General features: G+C 39.4%; 1 protein-coding gene across 1 annotated transcript in view; it reads right to left on the reverse strand.

Annotated features, from left to right (window-relative positions):
* Positions 1–19,456: 19,456 nt before the first annotated feature.
* The window catches only part of LOC135698371 (uncharacterized), a 36,200-nt gene continuing 29,702 nt past the window's right edge, over positions 19,457–25,954 (reverse strand). The window contains exons 6-10 of the mRNA XM_065218300.1: positions 20,912–21,368; positions 20,816–20,849; positions 20,326–20,566; positions 20,188–20,271; positions 19,457–20,126 (exon numbers count right to left, since the gene is read on the reverse strand). Coding sequence (XP_065074372.1) covers positions 19,530–20,126; positions 20,188–20,271; positions 20,326–20,566; positions 20,816–20,849; positions 20,912–21,368 — 1,413 coding nt within the window. The 3' untranslated portion in view covers positions 19,457–19,529. The remainder of the gene's footprint in view (positions 20,127–20,187; positions 20,272–20,325; positions 20,567–20,815; positions 20,850–20,911; positions 21,369–25,954) is intronic.

Here is a 25,954-nt window from a genome sequence, read left to right on the forward strand (position 1 = left end):
TCAGACGCGATGTCGGCACTGCGTTTGTTCCGAACGTCAAGAAGGCTCCTTCTCCATTTTCGGCTGATGCAGATGTGGTCGATTTGATTTTCGGTATGTCCATCACGGGAAACCCACGTGACTTTGTGCACTGGTCGATGGGGGAAGAGCGAACCCCCGATCACCATGTCGTTATTGCCACAAAACTCTGCCAACAGCTCACCGTTTTCGCTCATTTCGCCAAGACCATGGCGCCCCATGACACGCTCATAATCCGTGTTGTCGGAGCCGATCTTCGCATTGAAGTCGCCGATGTAGATCTTGATGTCACCTCTCGGAATTTTATCCACGACTGCATTCAGTTGACTGTAAAAGTTCTCTTTGTCCTGTAACTCGGCAGCATCGGTTGGCGCATAACATTGGATTATGGTTAGGTTGCGAACCCGCGTTCTGAATCTGGCAACGATTATCCTCTCATTGATAGGTTCCCACTTGATGAGCGCCGCATTTGCTTGGGCGCTAAGCAGGAAACCAACTCCACGGTGGCGGGGAGCGTTTTCACCTCGAATACCAGAATAGAGTAGTACCTGTCCCGACGGCAGCTTGTGTTCTCCAAAGTTTGGCCAACGGACTTCGCTTAGTCCCAGGATTTCGAGCTTCATGCGTCGAGCCTCGCTGGCGAGTTGTGCCAGCTTCCCCTGTTGGGCTAGCGTTAGTACATTCCATGTTCCAATTCTTGTCCGTTGTTTTGCGCTAAAAGTCGTTGCCGTAATATCAGTCCGTGATCTTTCTCTATTGGTTTCTGTAACAGTTGTAAAGTTTCGGGGACAGTAGGTAGTTAGCCTAAGGTCTCCTATCCGCCGTGATGGGGCTGCCATCTTGGGTATAGCTTTCGGGGATAAGCATTTCTTGTTTCAGCCGCTGGATGCCAGGCAGACGCTGTTTGAGCCGCACCTCCATGGTGGACAGACGCTCAGTTATTGTGTAGATGGGGCTGCCATCTTAGATTTAGCTGACACAATACAGCATTTCTTATTCAGCCGCTGGATGCCAGTCAGACGCTGTTTGAGCCGCACCTCCATGGTGAACAGACGCTCAGGCCGTGTAGGCCGAACCCGCTAGGGGCCCCCTTCCCTGTCAGCATATGACCAAAGCTCCCACCGGGGTTGGTTACCCGATCTTCGCTAAGGTTGCTCATATCCCAGGAGACACCACGAGGAGGTAGGGATAGGAGTTACTGGGTAAGAGGCTAATGGACCACTAATGGGGTCTATTTTATCCTTCAAGTACTCGCGGTACTGGTGGTACGCATTACCCAGTCGTTTGCCCCGCTGGCCAATGGCCAGCGGTGATGAAAAGAATATGATACTTTTACATCATCCCCTGCATCCCCATTAGCACTCTAAGAATCCGCTGTCATTCCTGCCTTTGCACATCGAGGGTTTGTGCAGGGCTTATCGACCTCCTCCAGCGTCCTTACTCTGCTGTAGTTCGTTTAGCCGCAATATCTCTCCCTTGGGTTCGATAATTAACGTTTCCAGGGCACACCACGAGGAAGTGAACTACTTCATGCCCCTAGGCAGAGGTAATCACGCTTACCACTACACCACTGGCGCCGCTACACTATTCCACCTTGACAATACAAATTGGACTAACTCGCAGACTAACAATAGATACAAGTTGGACTAACATTTCATACACTGTCATAAACATACTAGAGTCCATTGAATTGCAATGAAGTCTATGCATTCCCAAAGGTTTATACGTTTGTGATGTGCTTGTAATTTTGTAAATTAATTGTAAATTGTAAAGCACCGCATGTCATCTATGTCATCTCATTCGTTTTCATTTGCAACATTCAGAGCTTTTTTTTCTCTTTTATTTAACGTCGGTCTCTGTTCCGCAATCTAGTGCCAATCGCCGACGGACATCGATTTCCATCCATTGACGGCAATCGTATGTGCAGGAAGACAGCTTCCACACAGGATATCACACACAGGATATCGCACCCATTCAATTCAATACACATGGTTCGGGACCTGAGGCTTTACTTCCCTTCCGAAGAAAGACGTGATCAGAGATTTTTATGCCGACCTCGGCTGGGATTGAACCCAGACCCATTGGGGTTCGAAAGCAGTCACGCTTATCACTACACCACCGACGCCGGCTATTTGCAACATTCAGATCTCCCCAAAAAACTTGATACTTATGACAGCAGCGCTCGCAAGGCTATTTCCACAATATTACCAAGGACCACATCCAAGAGGACGACTCTAGCTAAGATGCAAGGAAGATTTTCATCATTGTTTTTCCACAGAGCCTCAAAGTTTAACTTTGAAAAAAAAAAACATTTCAAATTGACCCAGTGTACCATTATTAAAAAACAATACAAAGGACTTCAAAGTCTTGTGACTTATTAAACTCATACGTGAGAGATAAGGATAAAATAAAATAAAATTTAAAAGAGTGGAAGCTCTGACGCTTGTAGCAATAAACGTTGATCCAGAATTTATTTTCCAAAGTAAAGGCATAAGCTCTATACATTGGTTAACAAGTTCTTCGCTTATATTGGGAGAACTATGTAAAGATTGTATCGAAAAGTAACTTCAAACATTTCACATGTTGTTTCGCGACAATCATTCTATGTTTGTGAAGCGTATAAGCACCAACTACTTTGTTTACGTGTTAAAAATTAAGTACAGTTTATTCCATTGCATTTTGTTAGTTGCCCTGAATATATCACGAATTGAATTGTTGGTGCATTGAAAAGAGTATAACCTTAATCTAAAACCCAAAAATATCAAAAATTATTTCAGTACTACGCCAAACTGGTTGGGTTGAGTATAAGTGATGCTGGTACGATCGTTAAACAACTCGGCTAAACACTTTTTGTTCGGCTGGGTTGCTGTAGCTCTTCTATTTTCCCGCAAATAGTTGGTAAATTAACAAGTATTTATCTCAAAAATAAATAAATAAAAAAGAGTTTTCTACCACTGTACCGAAAGTGAAATGATGTCCTTACGGACCTCCAGGATCGTTCGGTTGAATTCAACTGTACACTTTGACGGTTGTGGGTAGAATAATTTTTATTTCTCTTCCATAAAGTTCTGTACCATGCTTCGAGACTATTTTTGCTTATGTTAGCTAAACGATATAATGACGACTTCAGTTGACGATAGCATGTGGCGACGGCGTTCCACATAATAATCCAAGTCAGCAAAAACATTCATTCCTCGTGGTTTATGGGAACGCAAAGTTTGATCGCTTCCCATGGATGGTAAGTGAGACCGCCATCCACCACACGCCCTATTTATAATTTTTAAAATTTTTATCTTCAGTTGAAAATTTTAAAATTGATCTACCTAAATATTCGTTTTTTTTTTGTGTACGTTCCATTTTTTTTACGATGAAATTCTGATTTATTTACCTTACTTACATCCACCACACGTTCTATTCTTGAATATATCTTCTGACCCTATCCTTATGAATCAGTTCAGTTTTATTGTTAATATTTACTTCTACATTAGGATCTTTGTCACAATTAACTGAGTATGGTCCAAGGTATTTATTTTCTAGCTTTGATCCTGTTTCATTTTTGATTAAGATAAGTTCTCCTGGTTGATAAACATAATTTTCTTTATTTATATTGTAATTCATTGTTCTTTTGCGCTTTGAAGCTAATAGTTTATTTCTGACTTCTAATTGGATCGTTTGTAATTTATACTTTAAAAGTTTACTGTAATCGTCTATGTTGTTGATAGGATCTACGCTGTTGGAATCTGTTAGATTTGAAGGTAATATGCATTGTTTTCCAAAAACTAACTCATAAGGTGTGTTATCGGTTTCTGTATGGCAGGTTGTGTTGTAGGCAAATTGAAAGTACGGCACCCAAGATGACCATTGAAACATTTTGCTACCTGAATAAATACGAAGAAAATTTCCAAGCGTTTTGTGGGAGTTTTCTAGCGCTCCTATTGATTGATGATGATATGCAACTGAGTTGAGCTTATTAATTTTTAGTAATTTGCATATGTCGCTGAATAACGCAGACATAAATTCTGCACCTTTGTCTGTTGCTATTGCTTTTGGAACACCATAATTCAAAATAACCTTTTCAACAAAAGCTGTTGCTACTACTGTTGATAATTTTTCCTTGATTGGTGTTGCTGTCACGAACTTTGTCAATTCACATTGAGTTGTAAGAATATACTTATTTCCTTCATTATCCGGTAACAATGGACCGACTAAATCCAAGTATATTTTTTCGAATGCTGTGCTAGCTGTCGAAGTTATAATCATAGGTACCTTTTTCATAGGTAAAATTTTATTTTTCTGGCATAGTTCGCACTTTTTAATAAAGTTTTCAATGTCTTGGTTGATGTTTTTCCAGAAATATCTGTTCTTGATAGTTTTTTGAGTTCTTTTAATCCCTGCATGTCCTGCAGTGGGAAGTATGTGAAAATCGTTTAGTATTATGCATTTTTCATTACCATCAGTAATTATTTTTACATCCTTGTGTAATGTATGAAGTTTTGGTATTTCTTGAAGAAAATTGTTTTCTACGATATCTTTATAAAATTTGTGCGCACTTTTAGTATTTTTTATAATTACGAGCTCGTTTATTTGTTTTTCTTTGCATAATTCTGTCAACCTTTTCATTATTCGCCGTAGCTGAACTAATGACTTTGCTGGTTTAATAATTATTTTCCTTCCACATTCAGACATTTTCACTTCAGTTGAAGTATTGTTGTCAAGTGTAATTTCTGCTATCCCTTCAGATAAAAGATGATGGCCATTCATCTTCTCTGTAGGTGATGCATTTTTGTTTGTAAGCTTTTCCGCTTGTGATCTTGTCGTTACTAACACGTCTTGATATATTTTGTTGTTAATCTCTTTCAACTCGGAAGACGAAATACGTGACAACGCGTCCGCTATCACATTTTGACTTCCTTGTATGTAGGTTATGTCAAAATCATACTCTTCAAGCGCCAACCTAAATTTAGTTAAACGACTTGAAGGGTCTTTCAGTGAGAATAGATAGACTAATGGCTTATGATCTGTGCAAATTGAAAATTTTTTACCGTATAGAAAGGGCCTAAAATGTTTAATTGCCCATACCACTGCCAGTAGCTCCTTCTCGATTGTCGCATAATTAATCTCTGCTTTATTCAATGCTTTACTGGCATAAGCTATGGGATTTCCGTTTTTGTTCGATAAAACGGCTCCAATAGCGTATCCAGAAGCATCTGTGTGTAGTATAAATTTATTGTTGTCACTGAAATCTGGGTAGTCTAGAATCGGTGGGTTTACAAATGTTTCCTTCAATGTGTTAAAGGCTGTCTTGCAATCCTGAGTCCAGACAAACTTCGAGTTTTTTCTGGTTAATTTGTTAAGAGGAATGCATATTTTAGCAAAGTTTTCAATATGTTTACGGTAATAGTTCGCAAACGCAATAAAACGTTTGACTTCATTAGCATTTTCTGGTACAGGCCAGCTATTTATGCATTCTATTTTTTGTGGATCGGGTCTTATTCCTTCTGAGGAGATGTAATGACCTAAGTAAATCAATTCCTTTTTATAGAAATTACATTTCTCAGGATTTAACTTCAAATTAACTTTTCTAAGACGTTCGAAAACACTAATTAGATGTTTATTATGTTCTTCCGTTGTCTTTCCAAATATAATTAAGTCGTCTAGGTAAACCAAACATTTTTCCATGTTAAGGCCTGACATAGCAATTGTCATTAGCCTGGAAAAAGAAGATGGACTTATTTTTAAACCCATCGGTAACCTAGTCATTTGATATTGACCGGTTGGTGTGGTAAAAGCTGTTACTGCCCTATCTTCTGGCTTAATCTCACATTGGTAATACCCTTGAGATAAATCTAAATGCGAAAAATATTTGGCTCCCGATAATGAGTTAATGACTTCCTCAATGTTCGGCAACGGGAATTTGTCGTCTTGGAGTGTTTCATTTACTTTTCTATAGTCGATTACCAAACGCCATTTTTTACTGTCGTTGGCTGACTTCTTTGGAACTAGCAATACGGGGCTGTTCCATTCAGATTGTGCATTTTGAATTATATTTTCGTTGAGCATTTTATTAATTTGATTATTTATTTCATCTTTTTGATAGTGAGGAATTTTATATGGTTTGGAATAAACTGGAGAAGTATTGGGTTTGACATTTATCGATGGTTTATAAATTGGAGTAGTGGTTAACCTGTCATTTTTTAAACAAAATATATCAGAAAATTTGACACAAATTTTTGATATCGTTCTTTTTTCATCCTCTTGTAGGTGATCTAGTTTTAATTCATTTAATAATTGACTGGCTCTTCTTGGATTACTGCGGTCTGTATCATATTCAAATGCATCATAATGTTTCAGACTTTTTACAATTGGTGTGAAAGCTTTTAAATGCACGGGATGATTTCGCACGTTTATAATTCTAACAGGTATTTTACCATTATGAGGGGTTACAATACAATTAGCAATAAAGACATTGGATGCTAATTCTTGGTTGATAACTAGGGATTGTTCTGTACAATTAGTATTAATAAATGTTACCAGCTCCGATCTCGCAGGTAATATTAAATTTGAATTATTTTTGTTAGAAAGTGGAATATTTATGACTGAGTCATTTCGCGTAAGGGATAAATACAGCAGTTCAAAATCTATTTTAGCCTTATATTTTGTCAAAAAATCAGTACCGATCAATCCTACCACATTAGATGGTAAGTTTTGAACGACATGTAGCTTAATGAAGAAATTATTTCTAGAATTCTGTAAACTAGTAAAAATATATCCTATCGACTTTGTCGTACCATTCACACCTCGTATACTAATTTTTTGGTCAAAGTTGATGTTTATCTCCGACGGTAAATATTTACGATCGATTAAACAGCAAGTTGCACCACTATCGACGATAAATTCTAGTTTTTTGTTGAGCAGTGTGAACGTTACTCGTGGTGATAGATTTACCGTATTTTCACTTAAATTAGCGAAATAAATCAATTAAATTCGCCTCTTGTTCTTCAGCTTGAGATGAGGATTGGTTAGCCTGAGAGGATGCCAAATTTGCATTTCCTCTGGCATTTCTTGTGTTTCGATTGTTACTTGTAGAATCATTATCTCTGTTCCGGTTATTTCTATTATGGTGAGCATTACTGTTATAGTTATTCCGATTATTGAAGTTGCCTCCTTGGTAACCATAATTTCTATGTAAGCCTCTATTGGGACCTCGATTGAATCCTTGGTTTTGGTCATTATAGTTATTCCTATTATGGAAATAACCACGGCCTCTGCCACGCCAATTACCACGGTATCCATAATTATTTTGTCTGCCTCTGGACGATGCAAACAAAACATTTTCTGCTACAGTTGGTACTGGAGACACTTCCAGGGCATCCGAAACAGCACTAACAAGAGTAGATGAGTTTCTTGCTTTTACAAAAAATGCAGTCTGGGTATCTGTGAGACCTGCAGTGAACGCGTCAACTGCTACCGATTGAACTATATTGGAAGCACCAGCTTCGTCAGGGAATGTTCCCTGAGAGACATACGCTGCGGCTAGCTTACTGGCAAGTTCATCCATTTGCTGACCGTATTCTGATATCTTTTGCTTACCCTGTTTCAAGCTAAGCATTTCTTTCTCTACTGCCTTCGGCGTAAGTTTGACTGCAAACTTAGCTTTCAAAGCAGTGGATGCTTGAGCAACTGTTGCGGCACCATTTATCGCTCCGTGAGCTGGGCCAATTAATCGAGTTTTTGCAAAGTCAATTACCGCCAGTTCAGGAACTCTTGGAAAATATGATCTAAGTAGTTCCAATGTTTCAACAAAATTTGAAAGCTTTGATGGATTTCCATCATATTTGTCAACCAATTTCAAAGCAATGTTCAAATCTAGCAAAGCTGCCATTTTTGATTATTTAGATAGTCGAAGTACGAAAATAATTCCTAAAACAATCCTTCTGAAATAGTCTTTGGAAAACTCCTGTGGGTTACCTAACCTTTCCTTTAAAATTTGATGAATCTCTCCATACAGTTGCCTTGTCCCTTTAATTATAAAATCAAATTTAGATCGCGGAATTTGCTCTTCGATTTCCGATAATATTTCAGTAATTTCTACGTAAAGTCGTTTCGCAATGTCCAATTTTTTAATTAATGTGATACGGGTGTAATTCCGTCTTGGTGCTTTTTTCAAATTCAAAAGTAATCGGCTCAAGTTACCTTCTATCTTAGAGATGAGTTCTATTCTTTCTTCAGTAGACATTTAGTTAATATCGATTTTCTTTTACTTACAGAGCTTCATCACGTTGTCACTATGCCGTCTCTCTCTCGATGCTAATTAATTACCAGGGCTCCGCTTTCTATTTTGGACCATATTCTCGATAACTGCATGCACATCGATGTCGAAATTACTGCTCCTTGTTTCATTCTTCCGCCAGGCAAATTTTCCCAAGTTTTGATCACTTGCTTTAAACATTCACGTGGCGCAATTTGTCCGATTCTTTATACGTCTGCGATGTTATCAAGACTCTTCGCTATTCTGAGGGCACGCTTGCGCTCTCTTCTCTTCAGCATGTTGTACAGGGTAATAACGAGCTGAATTACCACTATTACCAAAATAAGGTACAGTAAAAAGTCATGGTTTTCTAATTTTTCACTGTGGTATTCTTGATTATTTATTATACGAACTTGAGGGTCCGCATTATGAGTAACTTGTGATTTCGATGCCGTTTTCCCCATATTAACTGTGTGTTTGTTCAGTTCGTGTATCACATAATGTCTTTTTCGATTTTTGTGAATAACTGGCTATTCACTTGCCATTTTAATGATATTTCGACGCTGCGTTATGGTTGTCAACATGTAAAAATTAATGTAATAGTAAATTTTACGGTGAATTTCCGTATTTAAATTTCTCATTTGTCAGTCACACAGGCTTCAAATCAGTTTGTTCGTTTGCTCGTTTTTCTTGCGATTAACACGCCACTTTGTGATTGGAAGCAGCATTCAACACAATTAGACTCCTGATTAGTCGAACATCACTTTCACATATGCACTGCTCCGGTAATTTATTACATTGCATCGCTTGGGCTTTCCGTGCCGAGACCGAAAATAGCATACATGCACTTTACACCTTCTTTATGCGACATTCTGAACTTCGAAATCGTCTACAAATTTTACTCAACACACTACACTGCACTGGAATTGGCAGGATCGCCATGAAATGATGTCCTTACGGACCTCCAGGATCGTTCGGTTGAATTCAACTGTACACTTTGACGGTTGTGGGTAGAATAATTTTTATTTCTCTTCCATAAAGTTCTGTACCATGCTTCGAGACTATTTTTGCTTATGTTAGCTAAACGATATAATGACGACTTCAGTTGACGATAGCATGTGGCGACGGCGTTCCACATAATAATCCAAGTCAGCAAAAACATTCATTCCTCGTGGTTTATGGGAACGCAAAGTTTGATCGCTTCCCATGGATGGTAAGTGAGACCGCCATCCACCACAAAAGTACGAGCTCCCATCTTTGGTTTGGTTTTTGACGCAGACACTATGAACTACGTCTTTGTGGACTATACCGGTGCAAATTAAAAAATTGTGTTACAAAAAGTGTTAGGTTTTAAAACGCTCATAACTTGGCCATTTATTAATGGATTTAAATTCCTGTCACACCCTTTGATTCAGAATTGATGTAAGACTTGGTTAATATAAATATTATAGTAATTAGTCATTAGAAAACTGTTGAAAATTGGTCACACCGCAATCAATCAATCACGTGCTCGCTTGCTATGACTATCGAGAAAACAGAGAGAGACGACCCAGTCCGCATCGTGCTCTCTTGCCGTGCGGATCTATTTGCTTTTTGCTGAAGGAAGTGTTACTACTATCTAAAGCTACAACAAATTTAAACAGCACTTTTCAGTGCGCAACATGTAACAAATTGTCTACCTTGTTCAACCCTACCCGAGGTAACCCTTCTTGGATATCGATTTGGAAAATTCCTCTTCGATCCTTCAGATTCTTATAGTAAAGGGCGAACACGAAATTATTGCGACACATTCAACAGGGCATAACTTTTTTACCATTGGGTAAAAATCAACCAAATTTTGCACACTTTCTCATTGATGTGTATTGTGTACATGCTGTCAAACTCGAAGTCGTGTTTTTCGATTCAACGAAAATGGAGGTGAACCAACGCGAGTTGAGAGAACAAATTCTTTCCAAACACCTGGAATTTCCTGACCTGTCGCACCGGCAGTTGGGAAAAATGTTGAACATTCACCATTCAACCGTCTCCAGAGTGTTGAAGCGGTTCCAGGAGCGGTTGACGTTGGACCACGGCAAAGGAGCTGGAAGAAAACCGGGACCGGAGAACAAAAAGACGGAGGGAAAGGTGAAGCGGATGATTAAAGCAAATCCCAACGTCTCAAGCCGTGAAAGATCGGAATGTCGCAGAGCTACGTGCAGAATGCAAAGAAGCGAGCTGGACTACATACATACAAGGTACAGAACTTCCCAAACCGCGATGAGCGGCAACAATCGACGGCTAAAACTCGGGCACGGAAGCTCTACGAGAAGATGCTGACAAAATATGGCTGCTGTGTGATGGACGACGAAACGTATATAAAAGCCGATTTTAAGCAAATTCCGGGGTTGGATTTTTTCACCAGCAAGAGCAAGTTCGATGTGGACGACAAATTTAAGAAGAAGAAAATGTCGAAGTTCGCCTCCAAATATCTCATTTGGCAGGCCATCTGCTCTTGCGGACTGAGGAGTGAGCCTTTCGTGACAAAGGGCACAGTAAATGGCGAGATCTACAAATCTGAGTGCCTCGAGAAGCGCCTTTTGCCGTTCTTGCAGCAGCATGACGAAGCTCCGCTATTTTGGCCAGATTTGGCATCATGCCACTATTCTAAAAGTGTCCTGGAGTGGTATGAGGCCAATTCTGTCCATTTTGTTCCAAAGGACATGAATCCGCCAAACTGTCCGGAGCTGCGCCCGGTGGAGCAGTACTGGGCAATAATGAAGCGGGAACTTCGGAAGAGCAAGAAGACAGTCAAAGACGAGAAGGACATGTTAAGAAAATGGAAAAAAAAACTGAGAAACTGGTACCGGATGACACTGTAAAGACTTTGATGGAGGGCATCAAGCGAAAATGCGTTCAATTTTACACTCAAGGCTCCATCGATTAACATTTCTTTTGATTTTTAAAGTAAATATATGTATAAAACAACCCTAAAATTTTGGTTTGATTCTAGACATTATAAGAAAATTGGCATGACATTTTCGGTGTCGCAATAATTTCGTGTTCGCCCTTTAATCTGCTTGGAAGTCGATGATGATGAAATTAATTTGAGTAATCCATTTGATTTGCTCATGGATGATGAGAATGATCCATCATCCTAGAAAAATTCTAATAAACTTTCTCGGCTTAATGTCAAGAAGGAAAAGATTCCCCCTATTGTGATAACCACTTCCGATTTCGATGCACTTCGCATGGAACTTTTGAACTTCGTGAAAGTTAAGTTTTCACTACAAATTGGACGTCGGGGTGAATGCCGTGTATTGGCTGAAACCTTGGACGGATTTAAATGTCTTCTCAAGTATCTTACTGAGAAGAAGCACAATTTGTTTACTCACGACACCAAAACTGAACGTGTGTTCAAGGTTGTCATGAAAGGACTGCCCAGTGGTGAACCCCTGGATCAGATCAAAGATGAACTGACAAAATTACTTGGAGTTGTGCCACTCCAAGTAATCAAAATGAAAATGAAATCCCGTCCTGGCGATTCGCGCAACGGGTTTTCTAATGATTTTTATTTAGTTCACTTCAAGTCCAGTGAACTAAACAACCTTAAGGCCTTAGGAAAAGCTAACCTTATGCTCATGTCCGAGTGAAGTGGGAACACTTCAGGAAGTCTGGAGGAAATTTCCAAAGCCTCACCCAGTGCCGTAAGTGCCAGGGATGGGGTCACGGAACTAAAGATTGCTACATGTCAGCTAAATGCATAAATTGTGGTGATTCCTCTCACGTAAAAGACGACTGTCCTGTGAAGGAAGATCCTAAGAAATTTAAATGTTCAAATTGTGGTGAAAACCACAAATCCAATTTTTGGGAATGAAAGACTCGCAAAGCGATCCTACAATCTCGTTCTAAGCGACAGGTAGGAAACGCTCCACGCTTCCGACCAGGTACAAATTACTCTGCTGTTAACAACGGTCAGCGAGGAACAAATTCTGAATTCGTACCCGTAGGTACAAATATCACCCCTGCTTCAAATGTTTCATCTATATCTGCTCCCCTCGCTGTTAACAATGTTTAACGAGTAAATGGAGCTACCTATGCTGCTATTGCAGCTGGTAGAAATCAAAATACTAACCAACGTAATTCTAACGGAAATTTTGACTATTTTGACTATTTTGACTTAGGAAGCATTACTGCCCCTAAAATGGAATTTTTACAGAAATCATTAATTGACGTGATTTCTGATAGTCTAGTCTAGTCTAGTCTACACATATACACAGCCAGTACTTGAAAGAATCCTGGAAAATGATACATCTATCATTTTTCTTGTCATTATTAATGCCTGCTGCACATCAAGGATGTGAAACAAACAATAAAGCGGCCAGGCCTACTGTGTAGCGTTTATTAAATTTTTGTGGAAGTGAATGTTTACCATGTCTACTTAATAAGTATAGACAGTGGTTAACATTCAATCCACAGGTAATCAAAGAGCGGGGACATACCGTACCAACCGCTCCGTATGCAGGATTTGAAAATAGGCTATATAAATCGTTGGGAGTGACAGAGCTAAGAAAGTTAATGTACACTCCTTGGTTGTCCGATCTCCTGGGATGGAACACAGGTATTTACCCCTTGTGTTCGAGCGTACAGTCCTCCCTCCGTACAAGCGTGGACGGCACCGCCAACCCACTGCCATCCCTCAATCGATCCTACCGACCTCAGTCGAAGGACAACAGAGAGCGGTGTGCGGACGTAACCTATACGGAGGGAATGCTGTATTCGCCTAGGTTATAGCGCCCTTGCTCGCTACCATTTTCTTCTAGCGGTTGGAACCTGAGCACTAACTCTTGTCCTAGCCCTATATGGCATATGGTTATAGCGCCATTACTCGCTTTCTGAAAAGAGAAGAAGGGAAGGGAAGGAGAGGAAAAGGACTTGGGAAAAGGAAATGCGGAATTCCTTTCCTCATTAGTATTTGTATCGTCAACTTTTATGAAAACCATAAACCATATAAATCATTTTTCCTTGGTCAGAGGTATTATTACGACATTTGAATAAGATTGTCTTATCATTTGTTATTCTAAATTTAATGTTATAATGATCAACATAGCTTTGGATCATCCAATATAAATCGGTAACACTGTCCTGCAACCGATGATTTTTCTAATCCGAAAACTAAAAGTTACGAAAAAGCACTTAGGCCTTCATTAAGTTCCACTTTCACGCGATGTTCAATGTTTCGCGGTTTGCTCTTTACGCATTGTTCAGGCTATCATAACAAGCTATGACCGACGTGACGATTGCTTAAGCCCTGGTTAAACAAGTAAACAAGTTATTAAAATGAAATTACGTTCCCGAAAGCAGTCAACAATGTATCTTAAACCGGATCAAGCGTGCGCCCTATTTTTCTAAACATTCTGACGCGTTCCGCCCAATATCTATCAATTACGTTTTTCTACAACAGTAGCCTGGGATAAATCCTAATTCGACCGACACGTGTTTGTTGAAAAATTATATTCTGCCTAATATCAGTAGTCAGTAGTCATTAGGAAACTTACTTACTTAAGTGTCCTGAGCGCCATCCCTGGCGCAAAGGGCCAACGTGAAAGATCTCCATCCTGGGCGATTGTTTGCTTTCGCCTTGACCTGGGCCCAGGTCAAATTCCGGTCGACTTGCTTGATCTCCTTGTTTAGGCTTGGCCGCCATGAGCCCCTGGGTCTGCCTCTGCTGCGATGTCCGGCTGGATTCCAATCCAGCGCTTGTTTGCAGATTTCATTTCCGCTCTTCCGTAGAGTGTGGCCAACCCACCTCCACTTACGTTCCCGAATTTCTGTCGATATCGGCTTCTGGTGACACCGTCGATGGAGCTCGGCATTCGAAATCCAGTTGTGAGGCCACCAAGCACGAATTATATACCGCAGGCATCGGTTGATGAACACCTGCAGCTTCTGTGTGATCTCCGCTGATACGCACCATGTTTCGCTAGCGTACAGCAGTACAGATTTCACGTTAGAGTTGAAAATTCGGATCTTCGTGCGGAGACTAATCTGATTTGACTTCCAGATGTTTCGTAAACTCGCAAAAGCAGCCCTTGCCTTCTTGATCCGTGCACCTATGTCACTCTTGGTTCCGCCGTCCGACGCTATCTGGCTGCCAAGATATTGGAAACTTTCAACCTTCTCCACTTCCTGACCAGCTACCGTAAAATTGGATGGATTTCCCGTGTTGATATCCAACGATTTAGTCTTGCTGACGTTGATGTTGAGACCTGCCGCTGAGGAGCGTTCGGCGAGATCGTCGAGCTTACTCTGCATGTCAGAACGCCGTTGTGATACTAAAGCAACGTCATCCGCCAAATCTAGGTCGTTTAGATGCTCCATTGTAATAGGCTGCCAGAGCAACCCACGGTTCGGCACACGGTCGATCGCACCAACCATTATCTCGTCGATTACGATGAGGAACAGTAGCGGTGATAGAATACATCCTTGCCTCACTCCAGCGACTACCCGAATAGGGTCAGATAGGGCTCCGTTGTGCAGCACCCTGCACGTGAAAGCCTCATACTGAGCTTCGATGAGGTTGACGATTTTATCCGGAACTCCCTTGCGCCTTAGGGCGCCCCACAGGTTTTCGTGGTTGAGTCGGTCGAAAGCTTTTTCGTAGTCAATGAAAACCAAGTAAAGGGACTCTTGGAATTCGTTGACCTGCTCCAAGATTATGCGGAGCGAGACAATATGGTCCACACAGGATCTTCCAGCACGGAATCCCGCCTGCTGCCGTCGGAGAGTCGCGTCGATCTTCTCCTGTATCCGGTTGAGGATAACTTTGCATAGAACTTTGAGAACACAACACAGTAACATAATGCCACGCCAGTTATCGCATACAGTTGGGTCCCCCTTCTTTGGGACCTTCACTAAGACGCCCTGCATCCAGTCAGCCGGAAAAGTCATTAGGAAACCTGTTACTATATTATTTCACGGGGCGAAGGGCGTTGTTGTTAGTAACAAGTATGAATTAGATTTGAATTCATTTTGGAAAATAATGCGATCTTTAAAAACACCGTATCGTTTCGCCCGAATTATATCATTAACGGTTTTCTATAATACAGACCCAGGATTGATCAACTCAATAATGCAAATAGGCTTGAGTGCTAACCCATAATCTTCTGCTCAAGGACTACAATAGATCAATTTACTGGTCGCAGTAGTGTTTGGTCCCGAACAGAGAAGCAAAAACGCTACGAAAGACGACATTTGAAGTCCGGATAAAAAGCTATTTGAATAAAATGACGTTTCCGAAAGCAGTTAACAATGCTTTTCAAACCAGAGTTCTATCTGTAACGATTTTCTAAAATAACGGCCTGGGATAGATATATAATATCTTAATATCTTTTCCTCCCTCTTTTCCCAGGCTCAAGCATCTGTTTGAATATCCTACCCTAGCTAAGGAGCTGTTCATAAGCTACGTAGACCGGTTTTTAGAGGTTTTAGACCCTCCCCCTCTCCCGGCGTAGACAATCGACCATACATTTTTTGAAAATTTGTATGGACCGTAGACATTTGTTAACACCCCCTCCCCCTGTAAAGAGTCTACGTAGTTTATGAACAGCCCCTAAGTATATGAAAAAAAAAACAATTAAACATGAGTGAACTCACCAATTTAGTTGACTGCTGGATGCAACTTGTCCGTAAACTTCACGTGGAATTCAAAACCTTTGCTGCACATGATTCGATAATGATCACAATTTCTCATCAACAAATAAACAAATTTCGCGTTTTCCACACTGAATTTTCACCACAACATTCGTAAAATTAGTGAAAGGGAAGCCCCATTAATTGACGTGATTTCTGATATGCTTAAATCTAACTCCATGTTTGATGCTATTCAAACTGGAGTAAAATTTGCAAAAAATATTGTCATGACTTTAAAATTCAGTACTGGATTTTAAAGCATTAAATATTTTAAATTAGAATGCTCGATCTCTTAAAGATAATGAAGACAAGCTATGTTCATAACGTGCATATTGCCGTTATAACTGAAACGTTCCTTAAACCTGACCGTAAGGTTAAGAAGGACGCAAATTATTTCATTTATAGAAATGATCGTCACGATGGACCCTGTGGTGGCGTTGCCAGCATTGTTCATAGACGAATCAAACATAAAATTTTTTCTTCATTTGAAACCAATTTTTTTAAACTTTTGGAGTTTCTGTTGATACAAAATTTGGACAACTTACGTTTATAGCTGCCTATTTGCCATTCCAATGCGTAGGCCAGCAAAAGAATTTTCTCAAGGGTGACCTTCAAAAACTACCCGGCATAGGTGTAAATTCTTTATTATTGGTGATTTTAATGCAAAAAACCGCTCATGGAATAATGCTCAAAACAATTCCAATGGTAATATTCTGTTTGATGATTGTTCTGCAGGTTATTACACTATTCAATATCCAACAGCCCAACATGCATCTCTTCTGTAAGAAATCCCTCCACTATTGATTTGGTCTTAACTGATTCATGTCAACTTTGTAGCCAATTGGTTACCCATGCTGACTTCGGTTCTGATCACCTTCCAGTAACTTGTGAAATATCCCAAGAAATTATGTCTAATCCCAACAGCTCTACTTTCAATTACCATAGAGCTGATTGGGAGCAATATCGAACATTTATGGAATATAGCTTCGATCCAAACATTCCTTTGCAAACCAAAGATGAAATTAATTATGCTCTTGAATCTCTGACTACTTCTATAGTTGAAGCAAGAGCCTCCTCAGTACCAAAATGCGAGGTTAAATTCGATTCAATTATAATAGACGACGATCTTCAGCTCTTGATCCGTCTTAAAAATGTCCGTAGGAGACAATATCAAAGAACATGCGATCCTGCCATGAAAGTTATCTGGTGGGATTTGCAAAAACAAATTAAAAAGCGATTCTCTGCCCTGAGGAACAAAACTTTTGAAAATAATGTTTCTGAATTGGACCCGAGTTCCAAACCCTTTTGGAAACTCACTAATTTTTTGAAAAAACCTCAAAAGCCAATTCCAGCGCTTAAAGAAGGTGGTAAAATTTTGATCACAAATTTGGAAAAAGCTCATAAACTTGCTAAGCAACTCTAGAGTTCCCATTACTTCAGTGTGTGTCTTAGTAGTCCTATTGAGAATCAGGTTGCTCGGGATTATTAGAATATTTTCTCTCGGGAAAATATTTTTGATGATTCCTGGGGGACTGATTTGGACGAAATAAGGTCTATAACTAAAAAGTTTCAAAATATGAAAGCTCCAGGTGATGATGGAATTTTCTATATCCTCATAAAAAAACTCAACGGCGCCGGTGGTGTAGTGGTAAGCGTGATTACCTCTCACCCCAGCAGGCCTGGGTTCAATCCCAGTCGGCGCCGCCGGGATGTTCTGAGGCATAACATCTCTGATCACGCCTTCCTTCGGATGGGAAGTAAAGCCGTTGGTCCCCGGTTCATGAGTTGATGGGTCGATAGGTAGGGTCCAGGTGTGGGAGCTGCCTTCCTGGCACGTCGGTAGCATTGGTGCTCAGCACGGAAAACAAGATCGACGGAAAAAAACAAACCAAAGGAAAAAAAATTTCAAAAAACTCCCAGAGAGTACCTTGTCTTTCTTGGATTAATACTTGACCAAAAATTATATTTTAAAGATTCAAGCCAAATGTAACAAATATATAAAATGTTTGTATCCTCTTTTAAACCGGGAATCCAAACTAACAGATGTTTCCATTTGGCATACTTTCCTGATAAATGGAAAAATGCAAACGTTGTTCCAATTTTACCGTCCAATAAATTTGCTTTCTTCAATAAGTAAACATTTTGAAAAGATAATTTTGAATAAAGTGATGCTTCACATCAATACGAACTCAATTTTTGCAGATTAGCAGTTTGGATTTCGCCATGGGCATTCAACGACATTCAACGACAGCAGACTGCAGAAAAGTTTAGATATTTTCTCTTCTTATTTACAAAAATGGAAGATTTCTCCCAACGCTTCCAAAACTCAACTTATTAAATTTCCACATAAGCCTAGAGCTTCCTTTTTGAAACCTATTAGTAGTCACATAGTCACTATGAACGGAGTTCCAATTTCCTGGTCAAACCAAGTGAAATATCTTGGATTAGTGCTTGACCAAAAATTAACTTTTAAAGATCACATTGAGGGCATTCAAGCCAAATGTAACAAATATATAAAATGTGTGTATCCTCTTTTAAACCGGGAATCCAAACTTTGCCTGACGAATAAACTTCTAACATTTAAACAAGTTTTTACCCCGGCCATGCTTTACGCTGTGCCAATATGGTCTAGTTGTTGTACGACCAGGAAAAAAGCACTTCAAAGGATTCAAAACAAAGTTCTGAAGATGATTTTGAATTTGCCTCCCTGGTACAGTACTACCGAAGTATATAGAATTTCGAATGTCGAGACTTTAGTACAAATGCCCAACAAAATAATTAATAATTTCAGGCAAAAATCCTTAATTGCAACGATTAATTCCCTTTATACTTAGATAAGATTTAGTTTTAGTTTTTAGTTTTAAGATATCAATTGTTATACTGACATGCAGGTTTCAAAAACCTGTTTAAAATACTAAATTACCAAGGCAGGAACAATGTAAAAACACTTAGATATATATCATAACAATTAAGGCTGGTATGTACTGTAGTAACTAGAGCACCTAGGTTAAAATTAAATTTAATTTATTTTGAATTTGGAACAAATAAAGAGTAAAAAAAAGAGAGAGACGACTGGTTACGAGGTTATAGATTAGCTTACCTGTATGTTTTGCTTCAGAACGTCTGGGGATGTGACGCAGCAGAGGACACCCAGGTCTGAGCCTGACACAAGACAAAACCAGCGGCATTCGATGTCACTGTTTTTTTTATATGAATAGCGGAAATGGCTCTAATGTGGGCCCATCGCTAAAAATCTGCTATTTATCAATTTTATCTAGATGAACGCGTCATTAGGACGGTACTAATGGATATTTTGGTCACTATTGAAAATTTAGTCGATTGCTGTATTTATGTATGGGCCCAAATTAGAGTTGTTGAATGTTGAAAGAGTTCTCCTGTATACAATCATAGAAGGGAATTAATTTCGGACATGAAGAAGCATAACTGCCCATACAACCTCAACAGTCACATCTTTGTATGATTTACTATGATAATGGGACTGTTATACGTTTATGGGTAGATTATTTGACAGAATAACTTTATGCTACAATCACGTAAATCGTTTCTACTATTAGTTTACCATCAATTTACATCATCACCGAGACCTGAAGCACTTCTCGTAAAACATACAGTAATTACCAAAAAATTTATCTTTGTTAGCCTTGTTTCCAAAATCTACCGCGTGTTTTATGCCGTTGATTTCAAAATTAAGTCTAACGTCGGATTTTTTGCTTTGTTTCACAACTGGCATGCCTCGCACAAACTTATCGATAAATACTATCCGGATGTACTTCTCCATATGGCGATCGATATCCTTGACCATCTGCACTCGAACGCAAACCGTTGCCTTGTCACATATCAGAATCCGGTGTGAGCTAAGCGTTTCATTTCCATAACGAATTCTATCGGAATAGGCAACCAAGCCAATATTTGACGCCGGTACATTTTCGTCCAGATTGAAAAGCTTGTAGTTTTGCATTAACGACTTGCGGAAAGAGTTGATTTGAACTTCTACGAAGGCTAGCTTTCGGAACAAGTCCTTATGCGCAGTGCTAACGTCGCCATTCATTTGCTCGGACATTCGAACAATTTGAATCTGCACAAAGTTCTGGTACTTGTTCCATATCTCAATTACCATGAAAGTGAAATCGTCCGTATTCTGTGCAACCATTGTTCCACTGAGGGAAGTTCGCTGTTGAAAATATAAAATCGGTTAGCTTATATGAGAACCGTGAAATATCGGTAATACTTACTGAAGCTCGATGGATGTTTTTCATAATACCGGCTGCTTTCTTGAACTGTTTCAAATACGAGTTGTAAGGTTCAAATAAATCTTCCTAGAAAAATATAAAATGAGAATTACAAGTCAAATGCAGTAGTAGATTGTTTACCTTAAAGTACAATATGAAAAGTTCGCATATTTCATCGATTCCCACGTCTTGTTGGGCCAAATCATCATAGACTCGCTTCGTGTGGATTTCCACCAATCGATCGAAGGTGTTAATGAAGCGATTAATGTTCTTGGATAGCTCGTCCGGGAGTTCACTGAAGTAGTACTTTCGATTGATTGCCAAAATTTGGCAGAAATGTTTCTGTGCTGAGACTAAACTTTGCACCGGTTGTTCCGAATCCCTAAAAAAAATGTTTCTGTGTCTTTAACGAGACATGTAGCTAACCATCACCAGATAGGAATTCCACTACCCTTTGCAGACAACAACAGATGAGGTATATGGTAATGTGATGTAAGTGAAAACGCAACAATGAATGCTATCAAAAAGCACATATATTTTTTTTGGCTGATTTAAACCTAGATGTATTAGGAATACGCAGTCGCATCCTATAAGGATAACTTCAGAGCGTTACATTTACAATGCAACATACCATATGGTTTGTGAGCCGGACTCGTAACTGTCACCTGCAAAATGATAATTATCAGAACCCATTTCAAATGGTCTGGAATGGTGCTGTTTAACTTACGATTACTGTTATTGCTGATAACCGACAGGTTACTTTTCGTGCTGACCACACTCCCCCGATTGATGGTCATTACACTGGGTACCCGTTGTTCGCACCAATCATTATTCCTGGTAAGATCGTTTATTCGCTGGCGTTCCTGCATGGCAAAGCTCTTCATGATAGCCTCAATGTGGCCTGCCATTTTGTGCACAAGACTCATCTCAGTGTTGGTAACTTCGATCTCTTGGATACCACGTTTCTTCGCGAATACGCACAGCTTGGACTTCCCGTCGTTGTACAGACCCACTTCGAAATCTCCATAGTGGCCGCGGTATTCAAGGTATGTTTTGATCTTTTCCGTATAGACGATGCACTTTTCGAAGAAAAATATTTTTGCCGGATACCTCCGCCTCCGGTCCCAGTCGTAGATGTCCATTTCGAACATTTTGCGGAACTTACCCTGATGGAAGAGGTTGAGCTGCAAAAAGTATGATATTTGTGCTTTGTCATTTGCATAATTGATTGTAACGAATACTGTTTCTTGTGTTTACGTGTGATGATCATAAAATACGCCATAAAATGATGTGTTTGATTAGAACATTGAAAAGTACGTACTTACTCGTACGAGTGCGTTGTTTATTCAATGGAATATGGACAATAATTTCACATTTTAGTTATGAAAAATAGTTGTATTTGTCATCGAAATGTTTATTTTAATTTTAAATACAAATGATTCTTAACCCGTTACCTGTTAATTATTGTTTAAAATTCTAATTGTAGAAAAGGGATAGGTATGATTCGATATAGGTTGATAGCAAATATGCCGTCGATCTTGTTTTCCGTGCTGAGGACCAATGCTACCGACGCCAGCGAGGCAGCTACCACACCTGGACCCTACCTATCGACCCACCAACTCATAGACCGGGGACCAACGGATTTACTTCCCTTCAGAAGGAAGACGTGATCAGAGATTTTGTTATGTATGTACTTTGACTATATTACTTCTGCGTGAAGTAAACGAGCACCTACCCTACCCGTGTCCCCTCGAGATTGTCAAGTCGACGATGACAGGAGCACATACCGAGGTAACAATAGCTGCAATTTACAAACCTACGACTGGATGCCCCTTCCTTCAGATAACAACTTGAGTGCGGTAAAATCGATAGAGCTGTTTCAAACACATCGTCGGTACATGAGTGAGTCGTCGATCATCTCTTTTTGCCAGTGGTGGCGTGGGGGACTACCCCTCACCATCCCTCTCCTACGGGGGAGTTTGGTAAAGAGAAATGATCAAACCGATTTGTACCTTCCCAAAAAGTTTTCCTTGCTTGCTTTCTACTCTCTATATACAATCTTCACCAGTGGTGGCACGAGTCCTGGAGTTTAACATTTTTTCCTTAACATTTGATACTTTTTGCGATAACCATTGTGACGACACACAAAAACAAACTGGCAATCGGCAAAAATGTCATGACATTTCTAAACTGTTTTCTGCCAGCGACAGAACATTTTCGTACAAAGAAGCAGACAAGACCGGCGGCACGCGCGACATAAATTTATGTCGTGTAGAATTTTGCTGATTTCTGGCTAATTACTGCATTTATTTGATGTTTATTGCATGGAATTAAAAGATAAGAATGAAGACTGGCCACTCATAAACATTGATGTTAAAATTATGCGTAAATAAGGGAGTTGGTAATTTACTGTCACACGCAAGCCTGCAGCTAAAATTTCATTACAATAAACTGTTTGGAAAAATCAGGCTGCGAGATTTTATTTATTCTCTATCACCGCTGTTCGCTTGGAATGTAGTTATAAACGGCCGCCCGTGTGCTGGCTGTTTTGTTTCACTCTGGACGATGGTTTTTCAAAAAATGTACTGTTTCCACCTCTGATCTTCACACTGCCGTACTTTAACGGAACTGTCAACTCTATACTTTCATCATATATCGTATAAAAATTACCACTTTAGTCAGTTATTTGAAATTAGCCTCTTCAACTATGTAAATCGTTGACTTCACGCAGAAGTAATACAAAACATATAGTCAAAGTACCTGGTAATGTTAGTTTCTATGAGTGAGCTAGCTGTTCCACAAATCGTCGATTGAAATGATTGTTTACAAAATCAGATACGTCGATTCGAATAGTTACGCTTGAAATACTTGAAAAATTTAGCGTACACCCTAGTGGAACATTTTTCGACACATTGTGAATAGATATTTTTTTTAAATCTTGGCTGGTGGTTAAACAGATGTTTATTGATTTATCGATTTGGTTTTGGACTTTATTGGAAGAACCTGTAAGAAGTTAGATTAAGTTTAATAAATCGCTCGATTTGTGGACGAATTTTAGTAAAATTAGTGGAATATGAATGGTCTTTATTATGACTAAAAATGAGCAAAATTAAAAAAAAAGTTTAGTTCATTATATTTCAAGATATTATGGTTTTTCAAGGTAAAGGCGTGTTTGTGTAAAGCGTCTAGTACATGTTCAATTACCCTATTATTTGTCGCCAGGGTGCCTTCCATTCAGTTTGACTAAGAAAATGTTTTATGAAATTATTGAATAATAAGATTATATGATAATATTTTGTTTGTGTACGCAACAACAAAATATTGTGAAGTTTGTGTCTGACGCATAATACCTGCCAATTTTGCTACATTAGCGTCGCAATAAGCGATTTTGTCATTTATCTCACCCACTCTTCGCTCTTCACTCTTCGCGAAGAGGCGATCAGAAAATCGCTCATTGTGACTCTTTTGAAGCTAAATTTGCATGTTTTGTGTGTCAAACATAAACTTTACAATCTTTTCTTGTTACTTACACATACAAAATATTATCATAATATCTTATTATTCCGTAATTTCATAAAACATGTTTTTCGCCAAAATGAATGGAAGGCACTCTATTTGTCGCAATGTTTGTATCCACGCACAGGTGTCGTTAGTGGTATACGTGTGTTTTGCCTTGCGTCTTGCTCTGTATACAGTATACTGTTTTGCATTTTAATGAATGATGAACGACAATAAATAAATGATATAGTTCGTATGCCTCCGTTATGGCCTGACGGCCAGACAATTGGATTGGACTTGTCATTAATGCAGCGAAGGCAAAATACATAAGAGGAAGAGATTCAAGAGAGGATGATGTTAGGACTTGTAAAACGAGCCTGAATTTATAAAGAGGCGACATCTTATCCATTTGACAGGTCTTCTGCTCGATTGGAATAACTTTTTCTATGACTTTGACAGACAATCGATTGTTCCAATCTTGATATGTCGTCTCTTTATAAATTCAGGCTCTTTAGACTTCGATTGACAATGATGAACTCTAGCTGGTCGCCGTTAATCATGAATCAATGTACAATTAAAATGAATTTGGAACGCATTTAAATACTAAATATTCCCATGTAAAGCAACTTGAATGAACTGCTCGTGTTTAAAAGAAGGAAGCATTCCTATCAAATCAAAAATATTGATAATTAAAAAAAAACCCGAATTCAGAACAACTCGCTCAAGTTTAATAGAAGGAAACAGTTCTACAAATTTAAAACATTGATTATTTATAAAATTTCGAAATCAGTACAACTCGAGAGAACTGGTTATGTTCAAAAGAAGGAATCATTCCTATAAATAAAAAAAAAAACTATTATATGAAAATTTCTGAAATCAGTAAAACTCAAAAAAAAATATAATGTTCAAAAGAAGAAAGCATTATATTTGAATAGTTTGCAGGTTACGTAGAAAATGGCTTGCTCTTCGGCGAAACATCCTTCGGCGAAACATCCTTCGGTGAAACGTCCTTCGGCGAAACGTCCTTCGGCGAAACGGGGAAACGTCCTTAGGGGAAACGTCCTTGGGGGAAACGTCCTTCGGCGAAACGTTCCGCTCCCCATCGCGCTTACTTTGGACACCGAAAGACTCTCCGGTCGAACAATGTTTGTCGCAGCCCAAAGTTGACCATCTTCAATACGCTGATAAGACTGATAGTCCTCTACGGCCGGGAGACAGTTGGTGGTAGACCAACGCACCCTGCGTGTTTTATGAACGATAGGTGTTGCGTACCAAATGCTCCGTAGTAGGTGGAGTGCAGGTAGAGGACGGAACTCGGAGGAGGAGAATGAACCGCGAAATGCTGGGAGAACCTTCCATTGTCTACACCGCAAAAATCGTGCTACTACTGGGTGGACTGGGCGCATCGAGAAATGGTTCCATGATGCTGATAATGAACCGTGAGAGGATCAGAAAGTAATGCTCCGAGTACGAGAGCCGTTGAAAATGTATTCCAGCTCGAGCACCTCATGTCGACGATATTGACAGCACTTGAGATAATTGTTTGCTGTTGCTTTATTCAAGAGACTTTCTCTAAATAATTTTCAAGGAAAACCATGTCAATTGTCAGTGACAAAGTAGTCAGTGGCGAACAGGGGAAATTTTCGTTTTAGCTAAATTTGTAACGAATTGGAATTCATTGAGCGAAATACATCCGTTGAGCCATCAAAGTGTACAAGCGTCTAAGTCCTTCTACCAGGATTGTAATAATGTGAAAAACAAATGCTCGTAATTATACTTTTTGTTACGAGGTAAAACTTTATCATTGACAAAAGAATTAATATTCAAGTGGCGCCGGTGGTGTAGTGGTAAGTGTGATTACCTCTAACCCCAGTAGGCCTGGGTTCAATCCCAATCGGCCCCGCCGGGATGTTCTGGGGCGCCACCTCCCTGGCGTCGGTAGCATTTCGTGCTCAGCACGGAAAACAAGATCGACGAAAAATAAATCAAGGAAAAAAAATGAATATTGCGCATTGTGCACATTATACGTGCTATTAAAAGTGCAGAAACGTTAATCCCCAAACTGGCGCGTTTTCTACGCCACGGCAGCGATAGCGAATAAATCGCGAATTAGAAAAAAAAATACAAAACTTGACTTCCCCTGGAATGCACATCAGAATGCAGAAAATTCAGGGAAGTTCGCATAACTTCAAAGAAATTTGAAAAACTTCAAAGAAAGTTTGTATACCTTCAGATAAATTTTCCGAACTTCAGGAAAATTCGTAGATCATCA

Source organism: Ochlerotatus camptorhynchus, unplaced genomic scaffold (genome assembly GCF_037179485.1).
Source record: "Ochlerotatus camptorhynchus isolate MF236.1 unplaced genomic scaffold, CSIRO-AGI_Acam_v1.1 ptg000085l, whole genome shotgun sequence".
NCBI lineage: Eukaryota > Metazoa > Arthropoda > Insecta > Diptera > Culicidae > Ochlerotatus > Ochlerotatus camptorhynchus.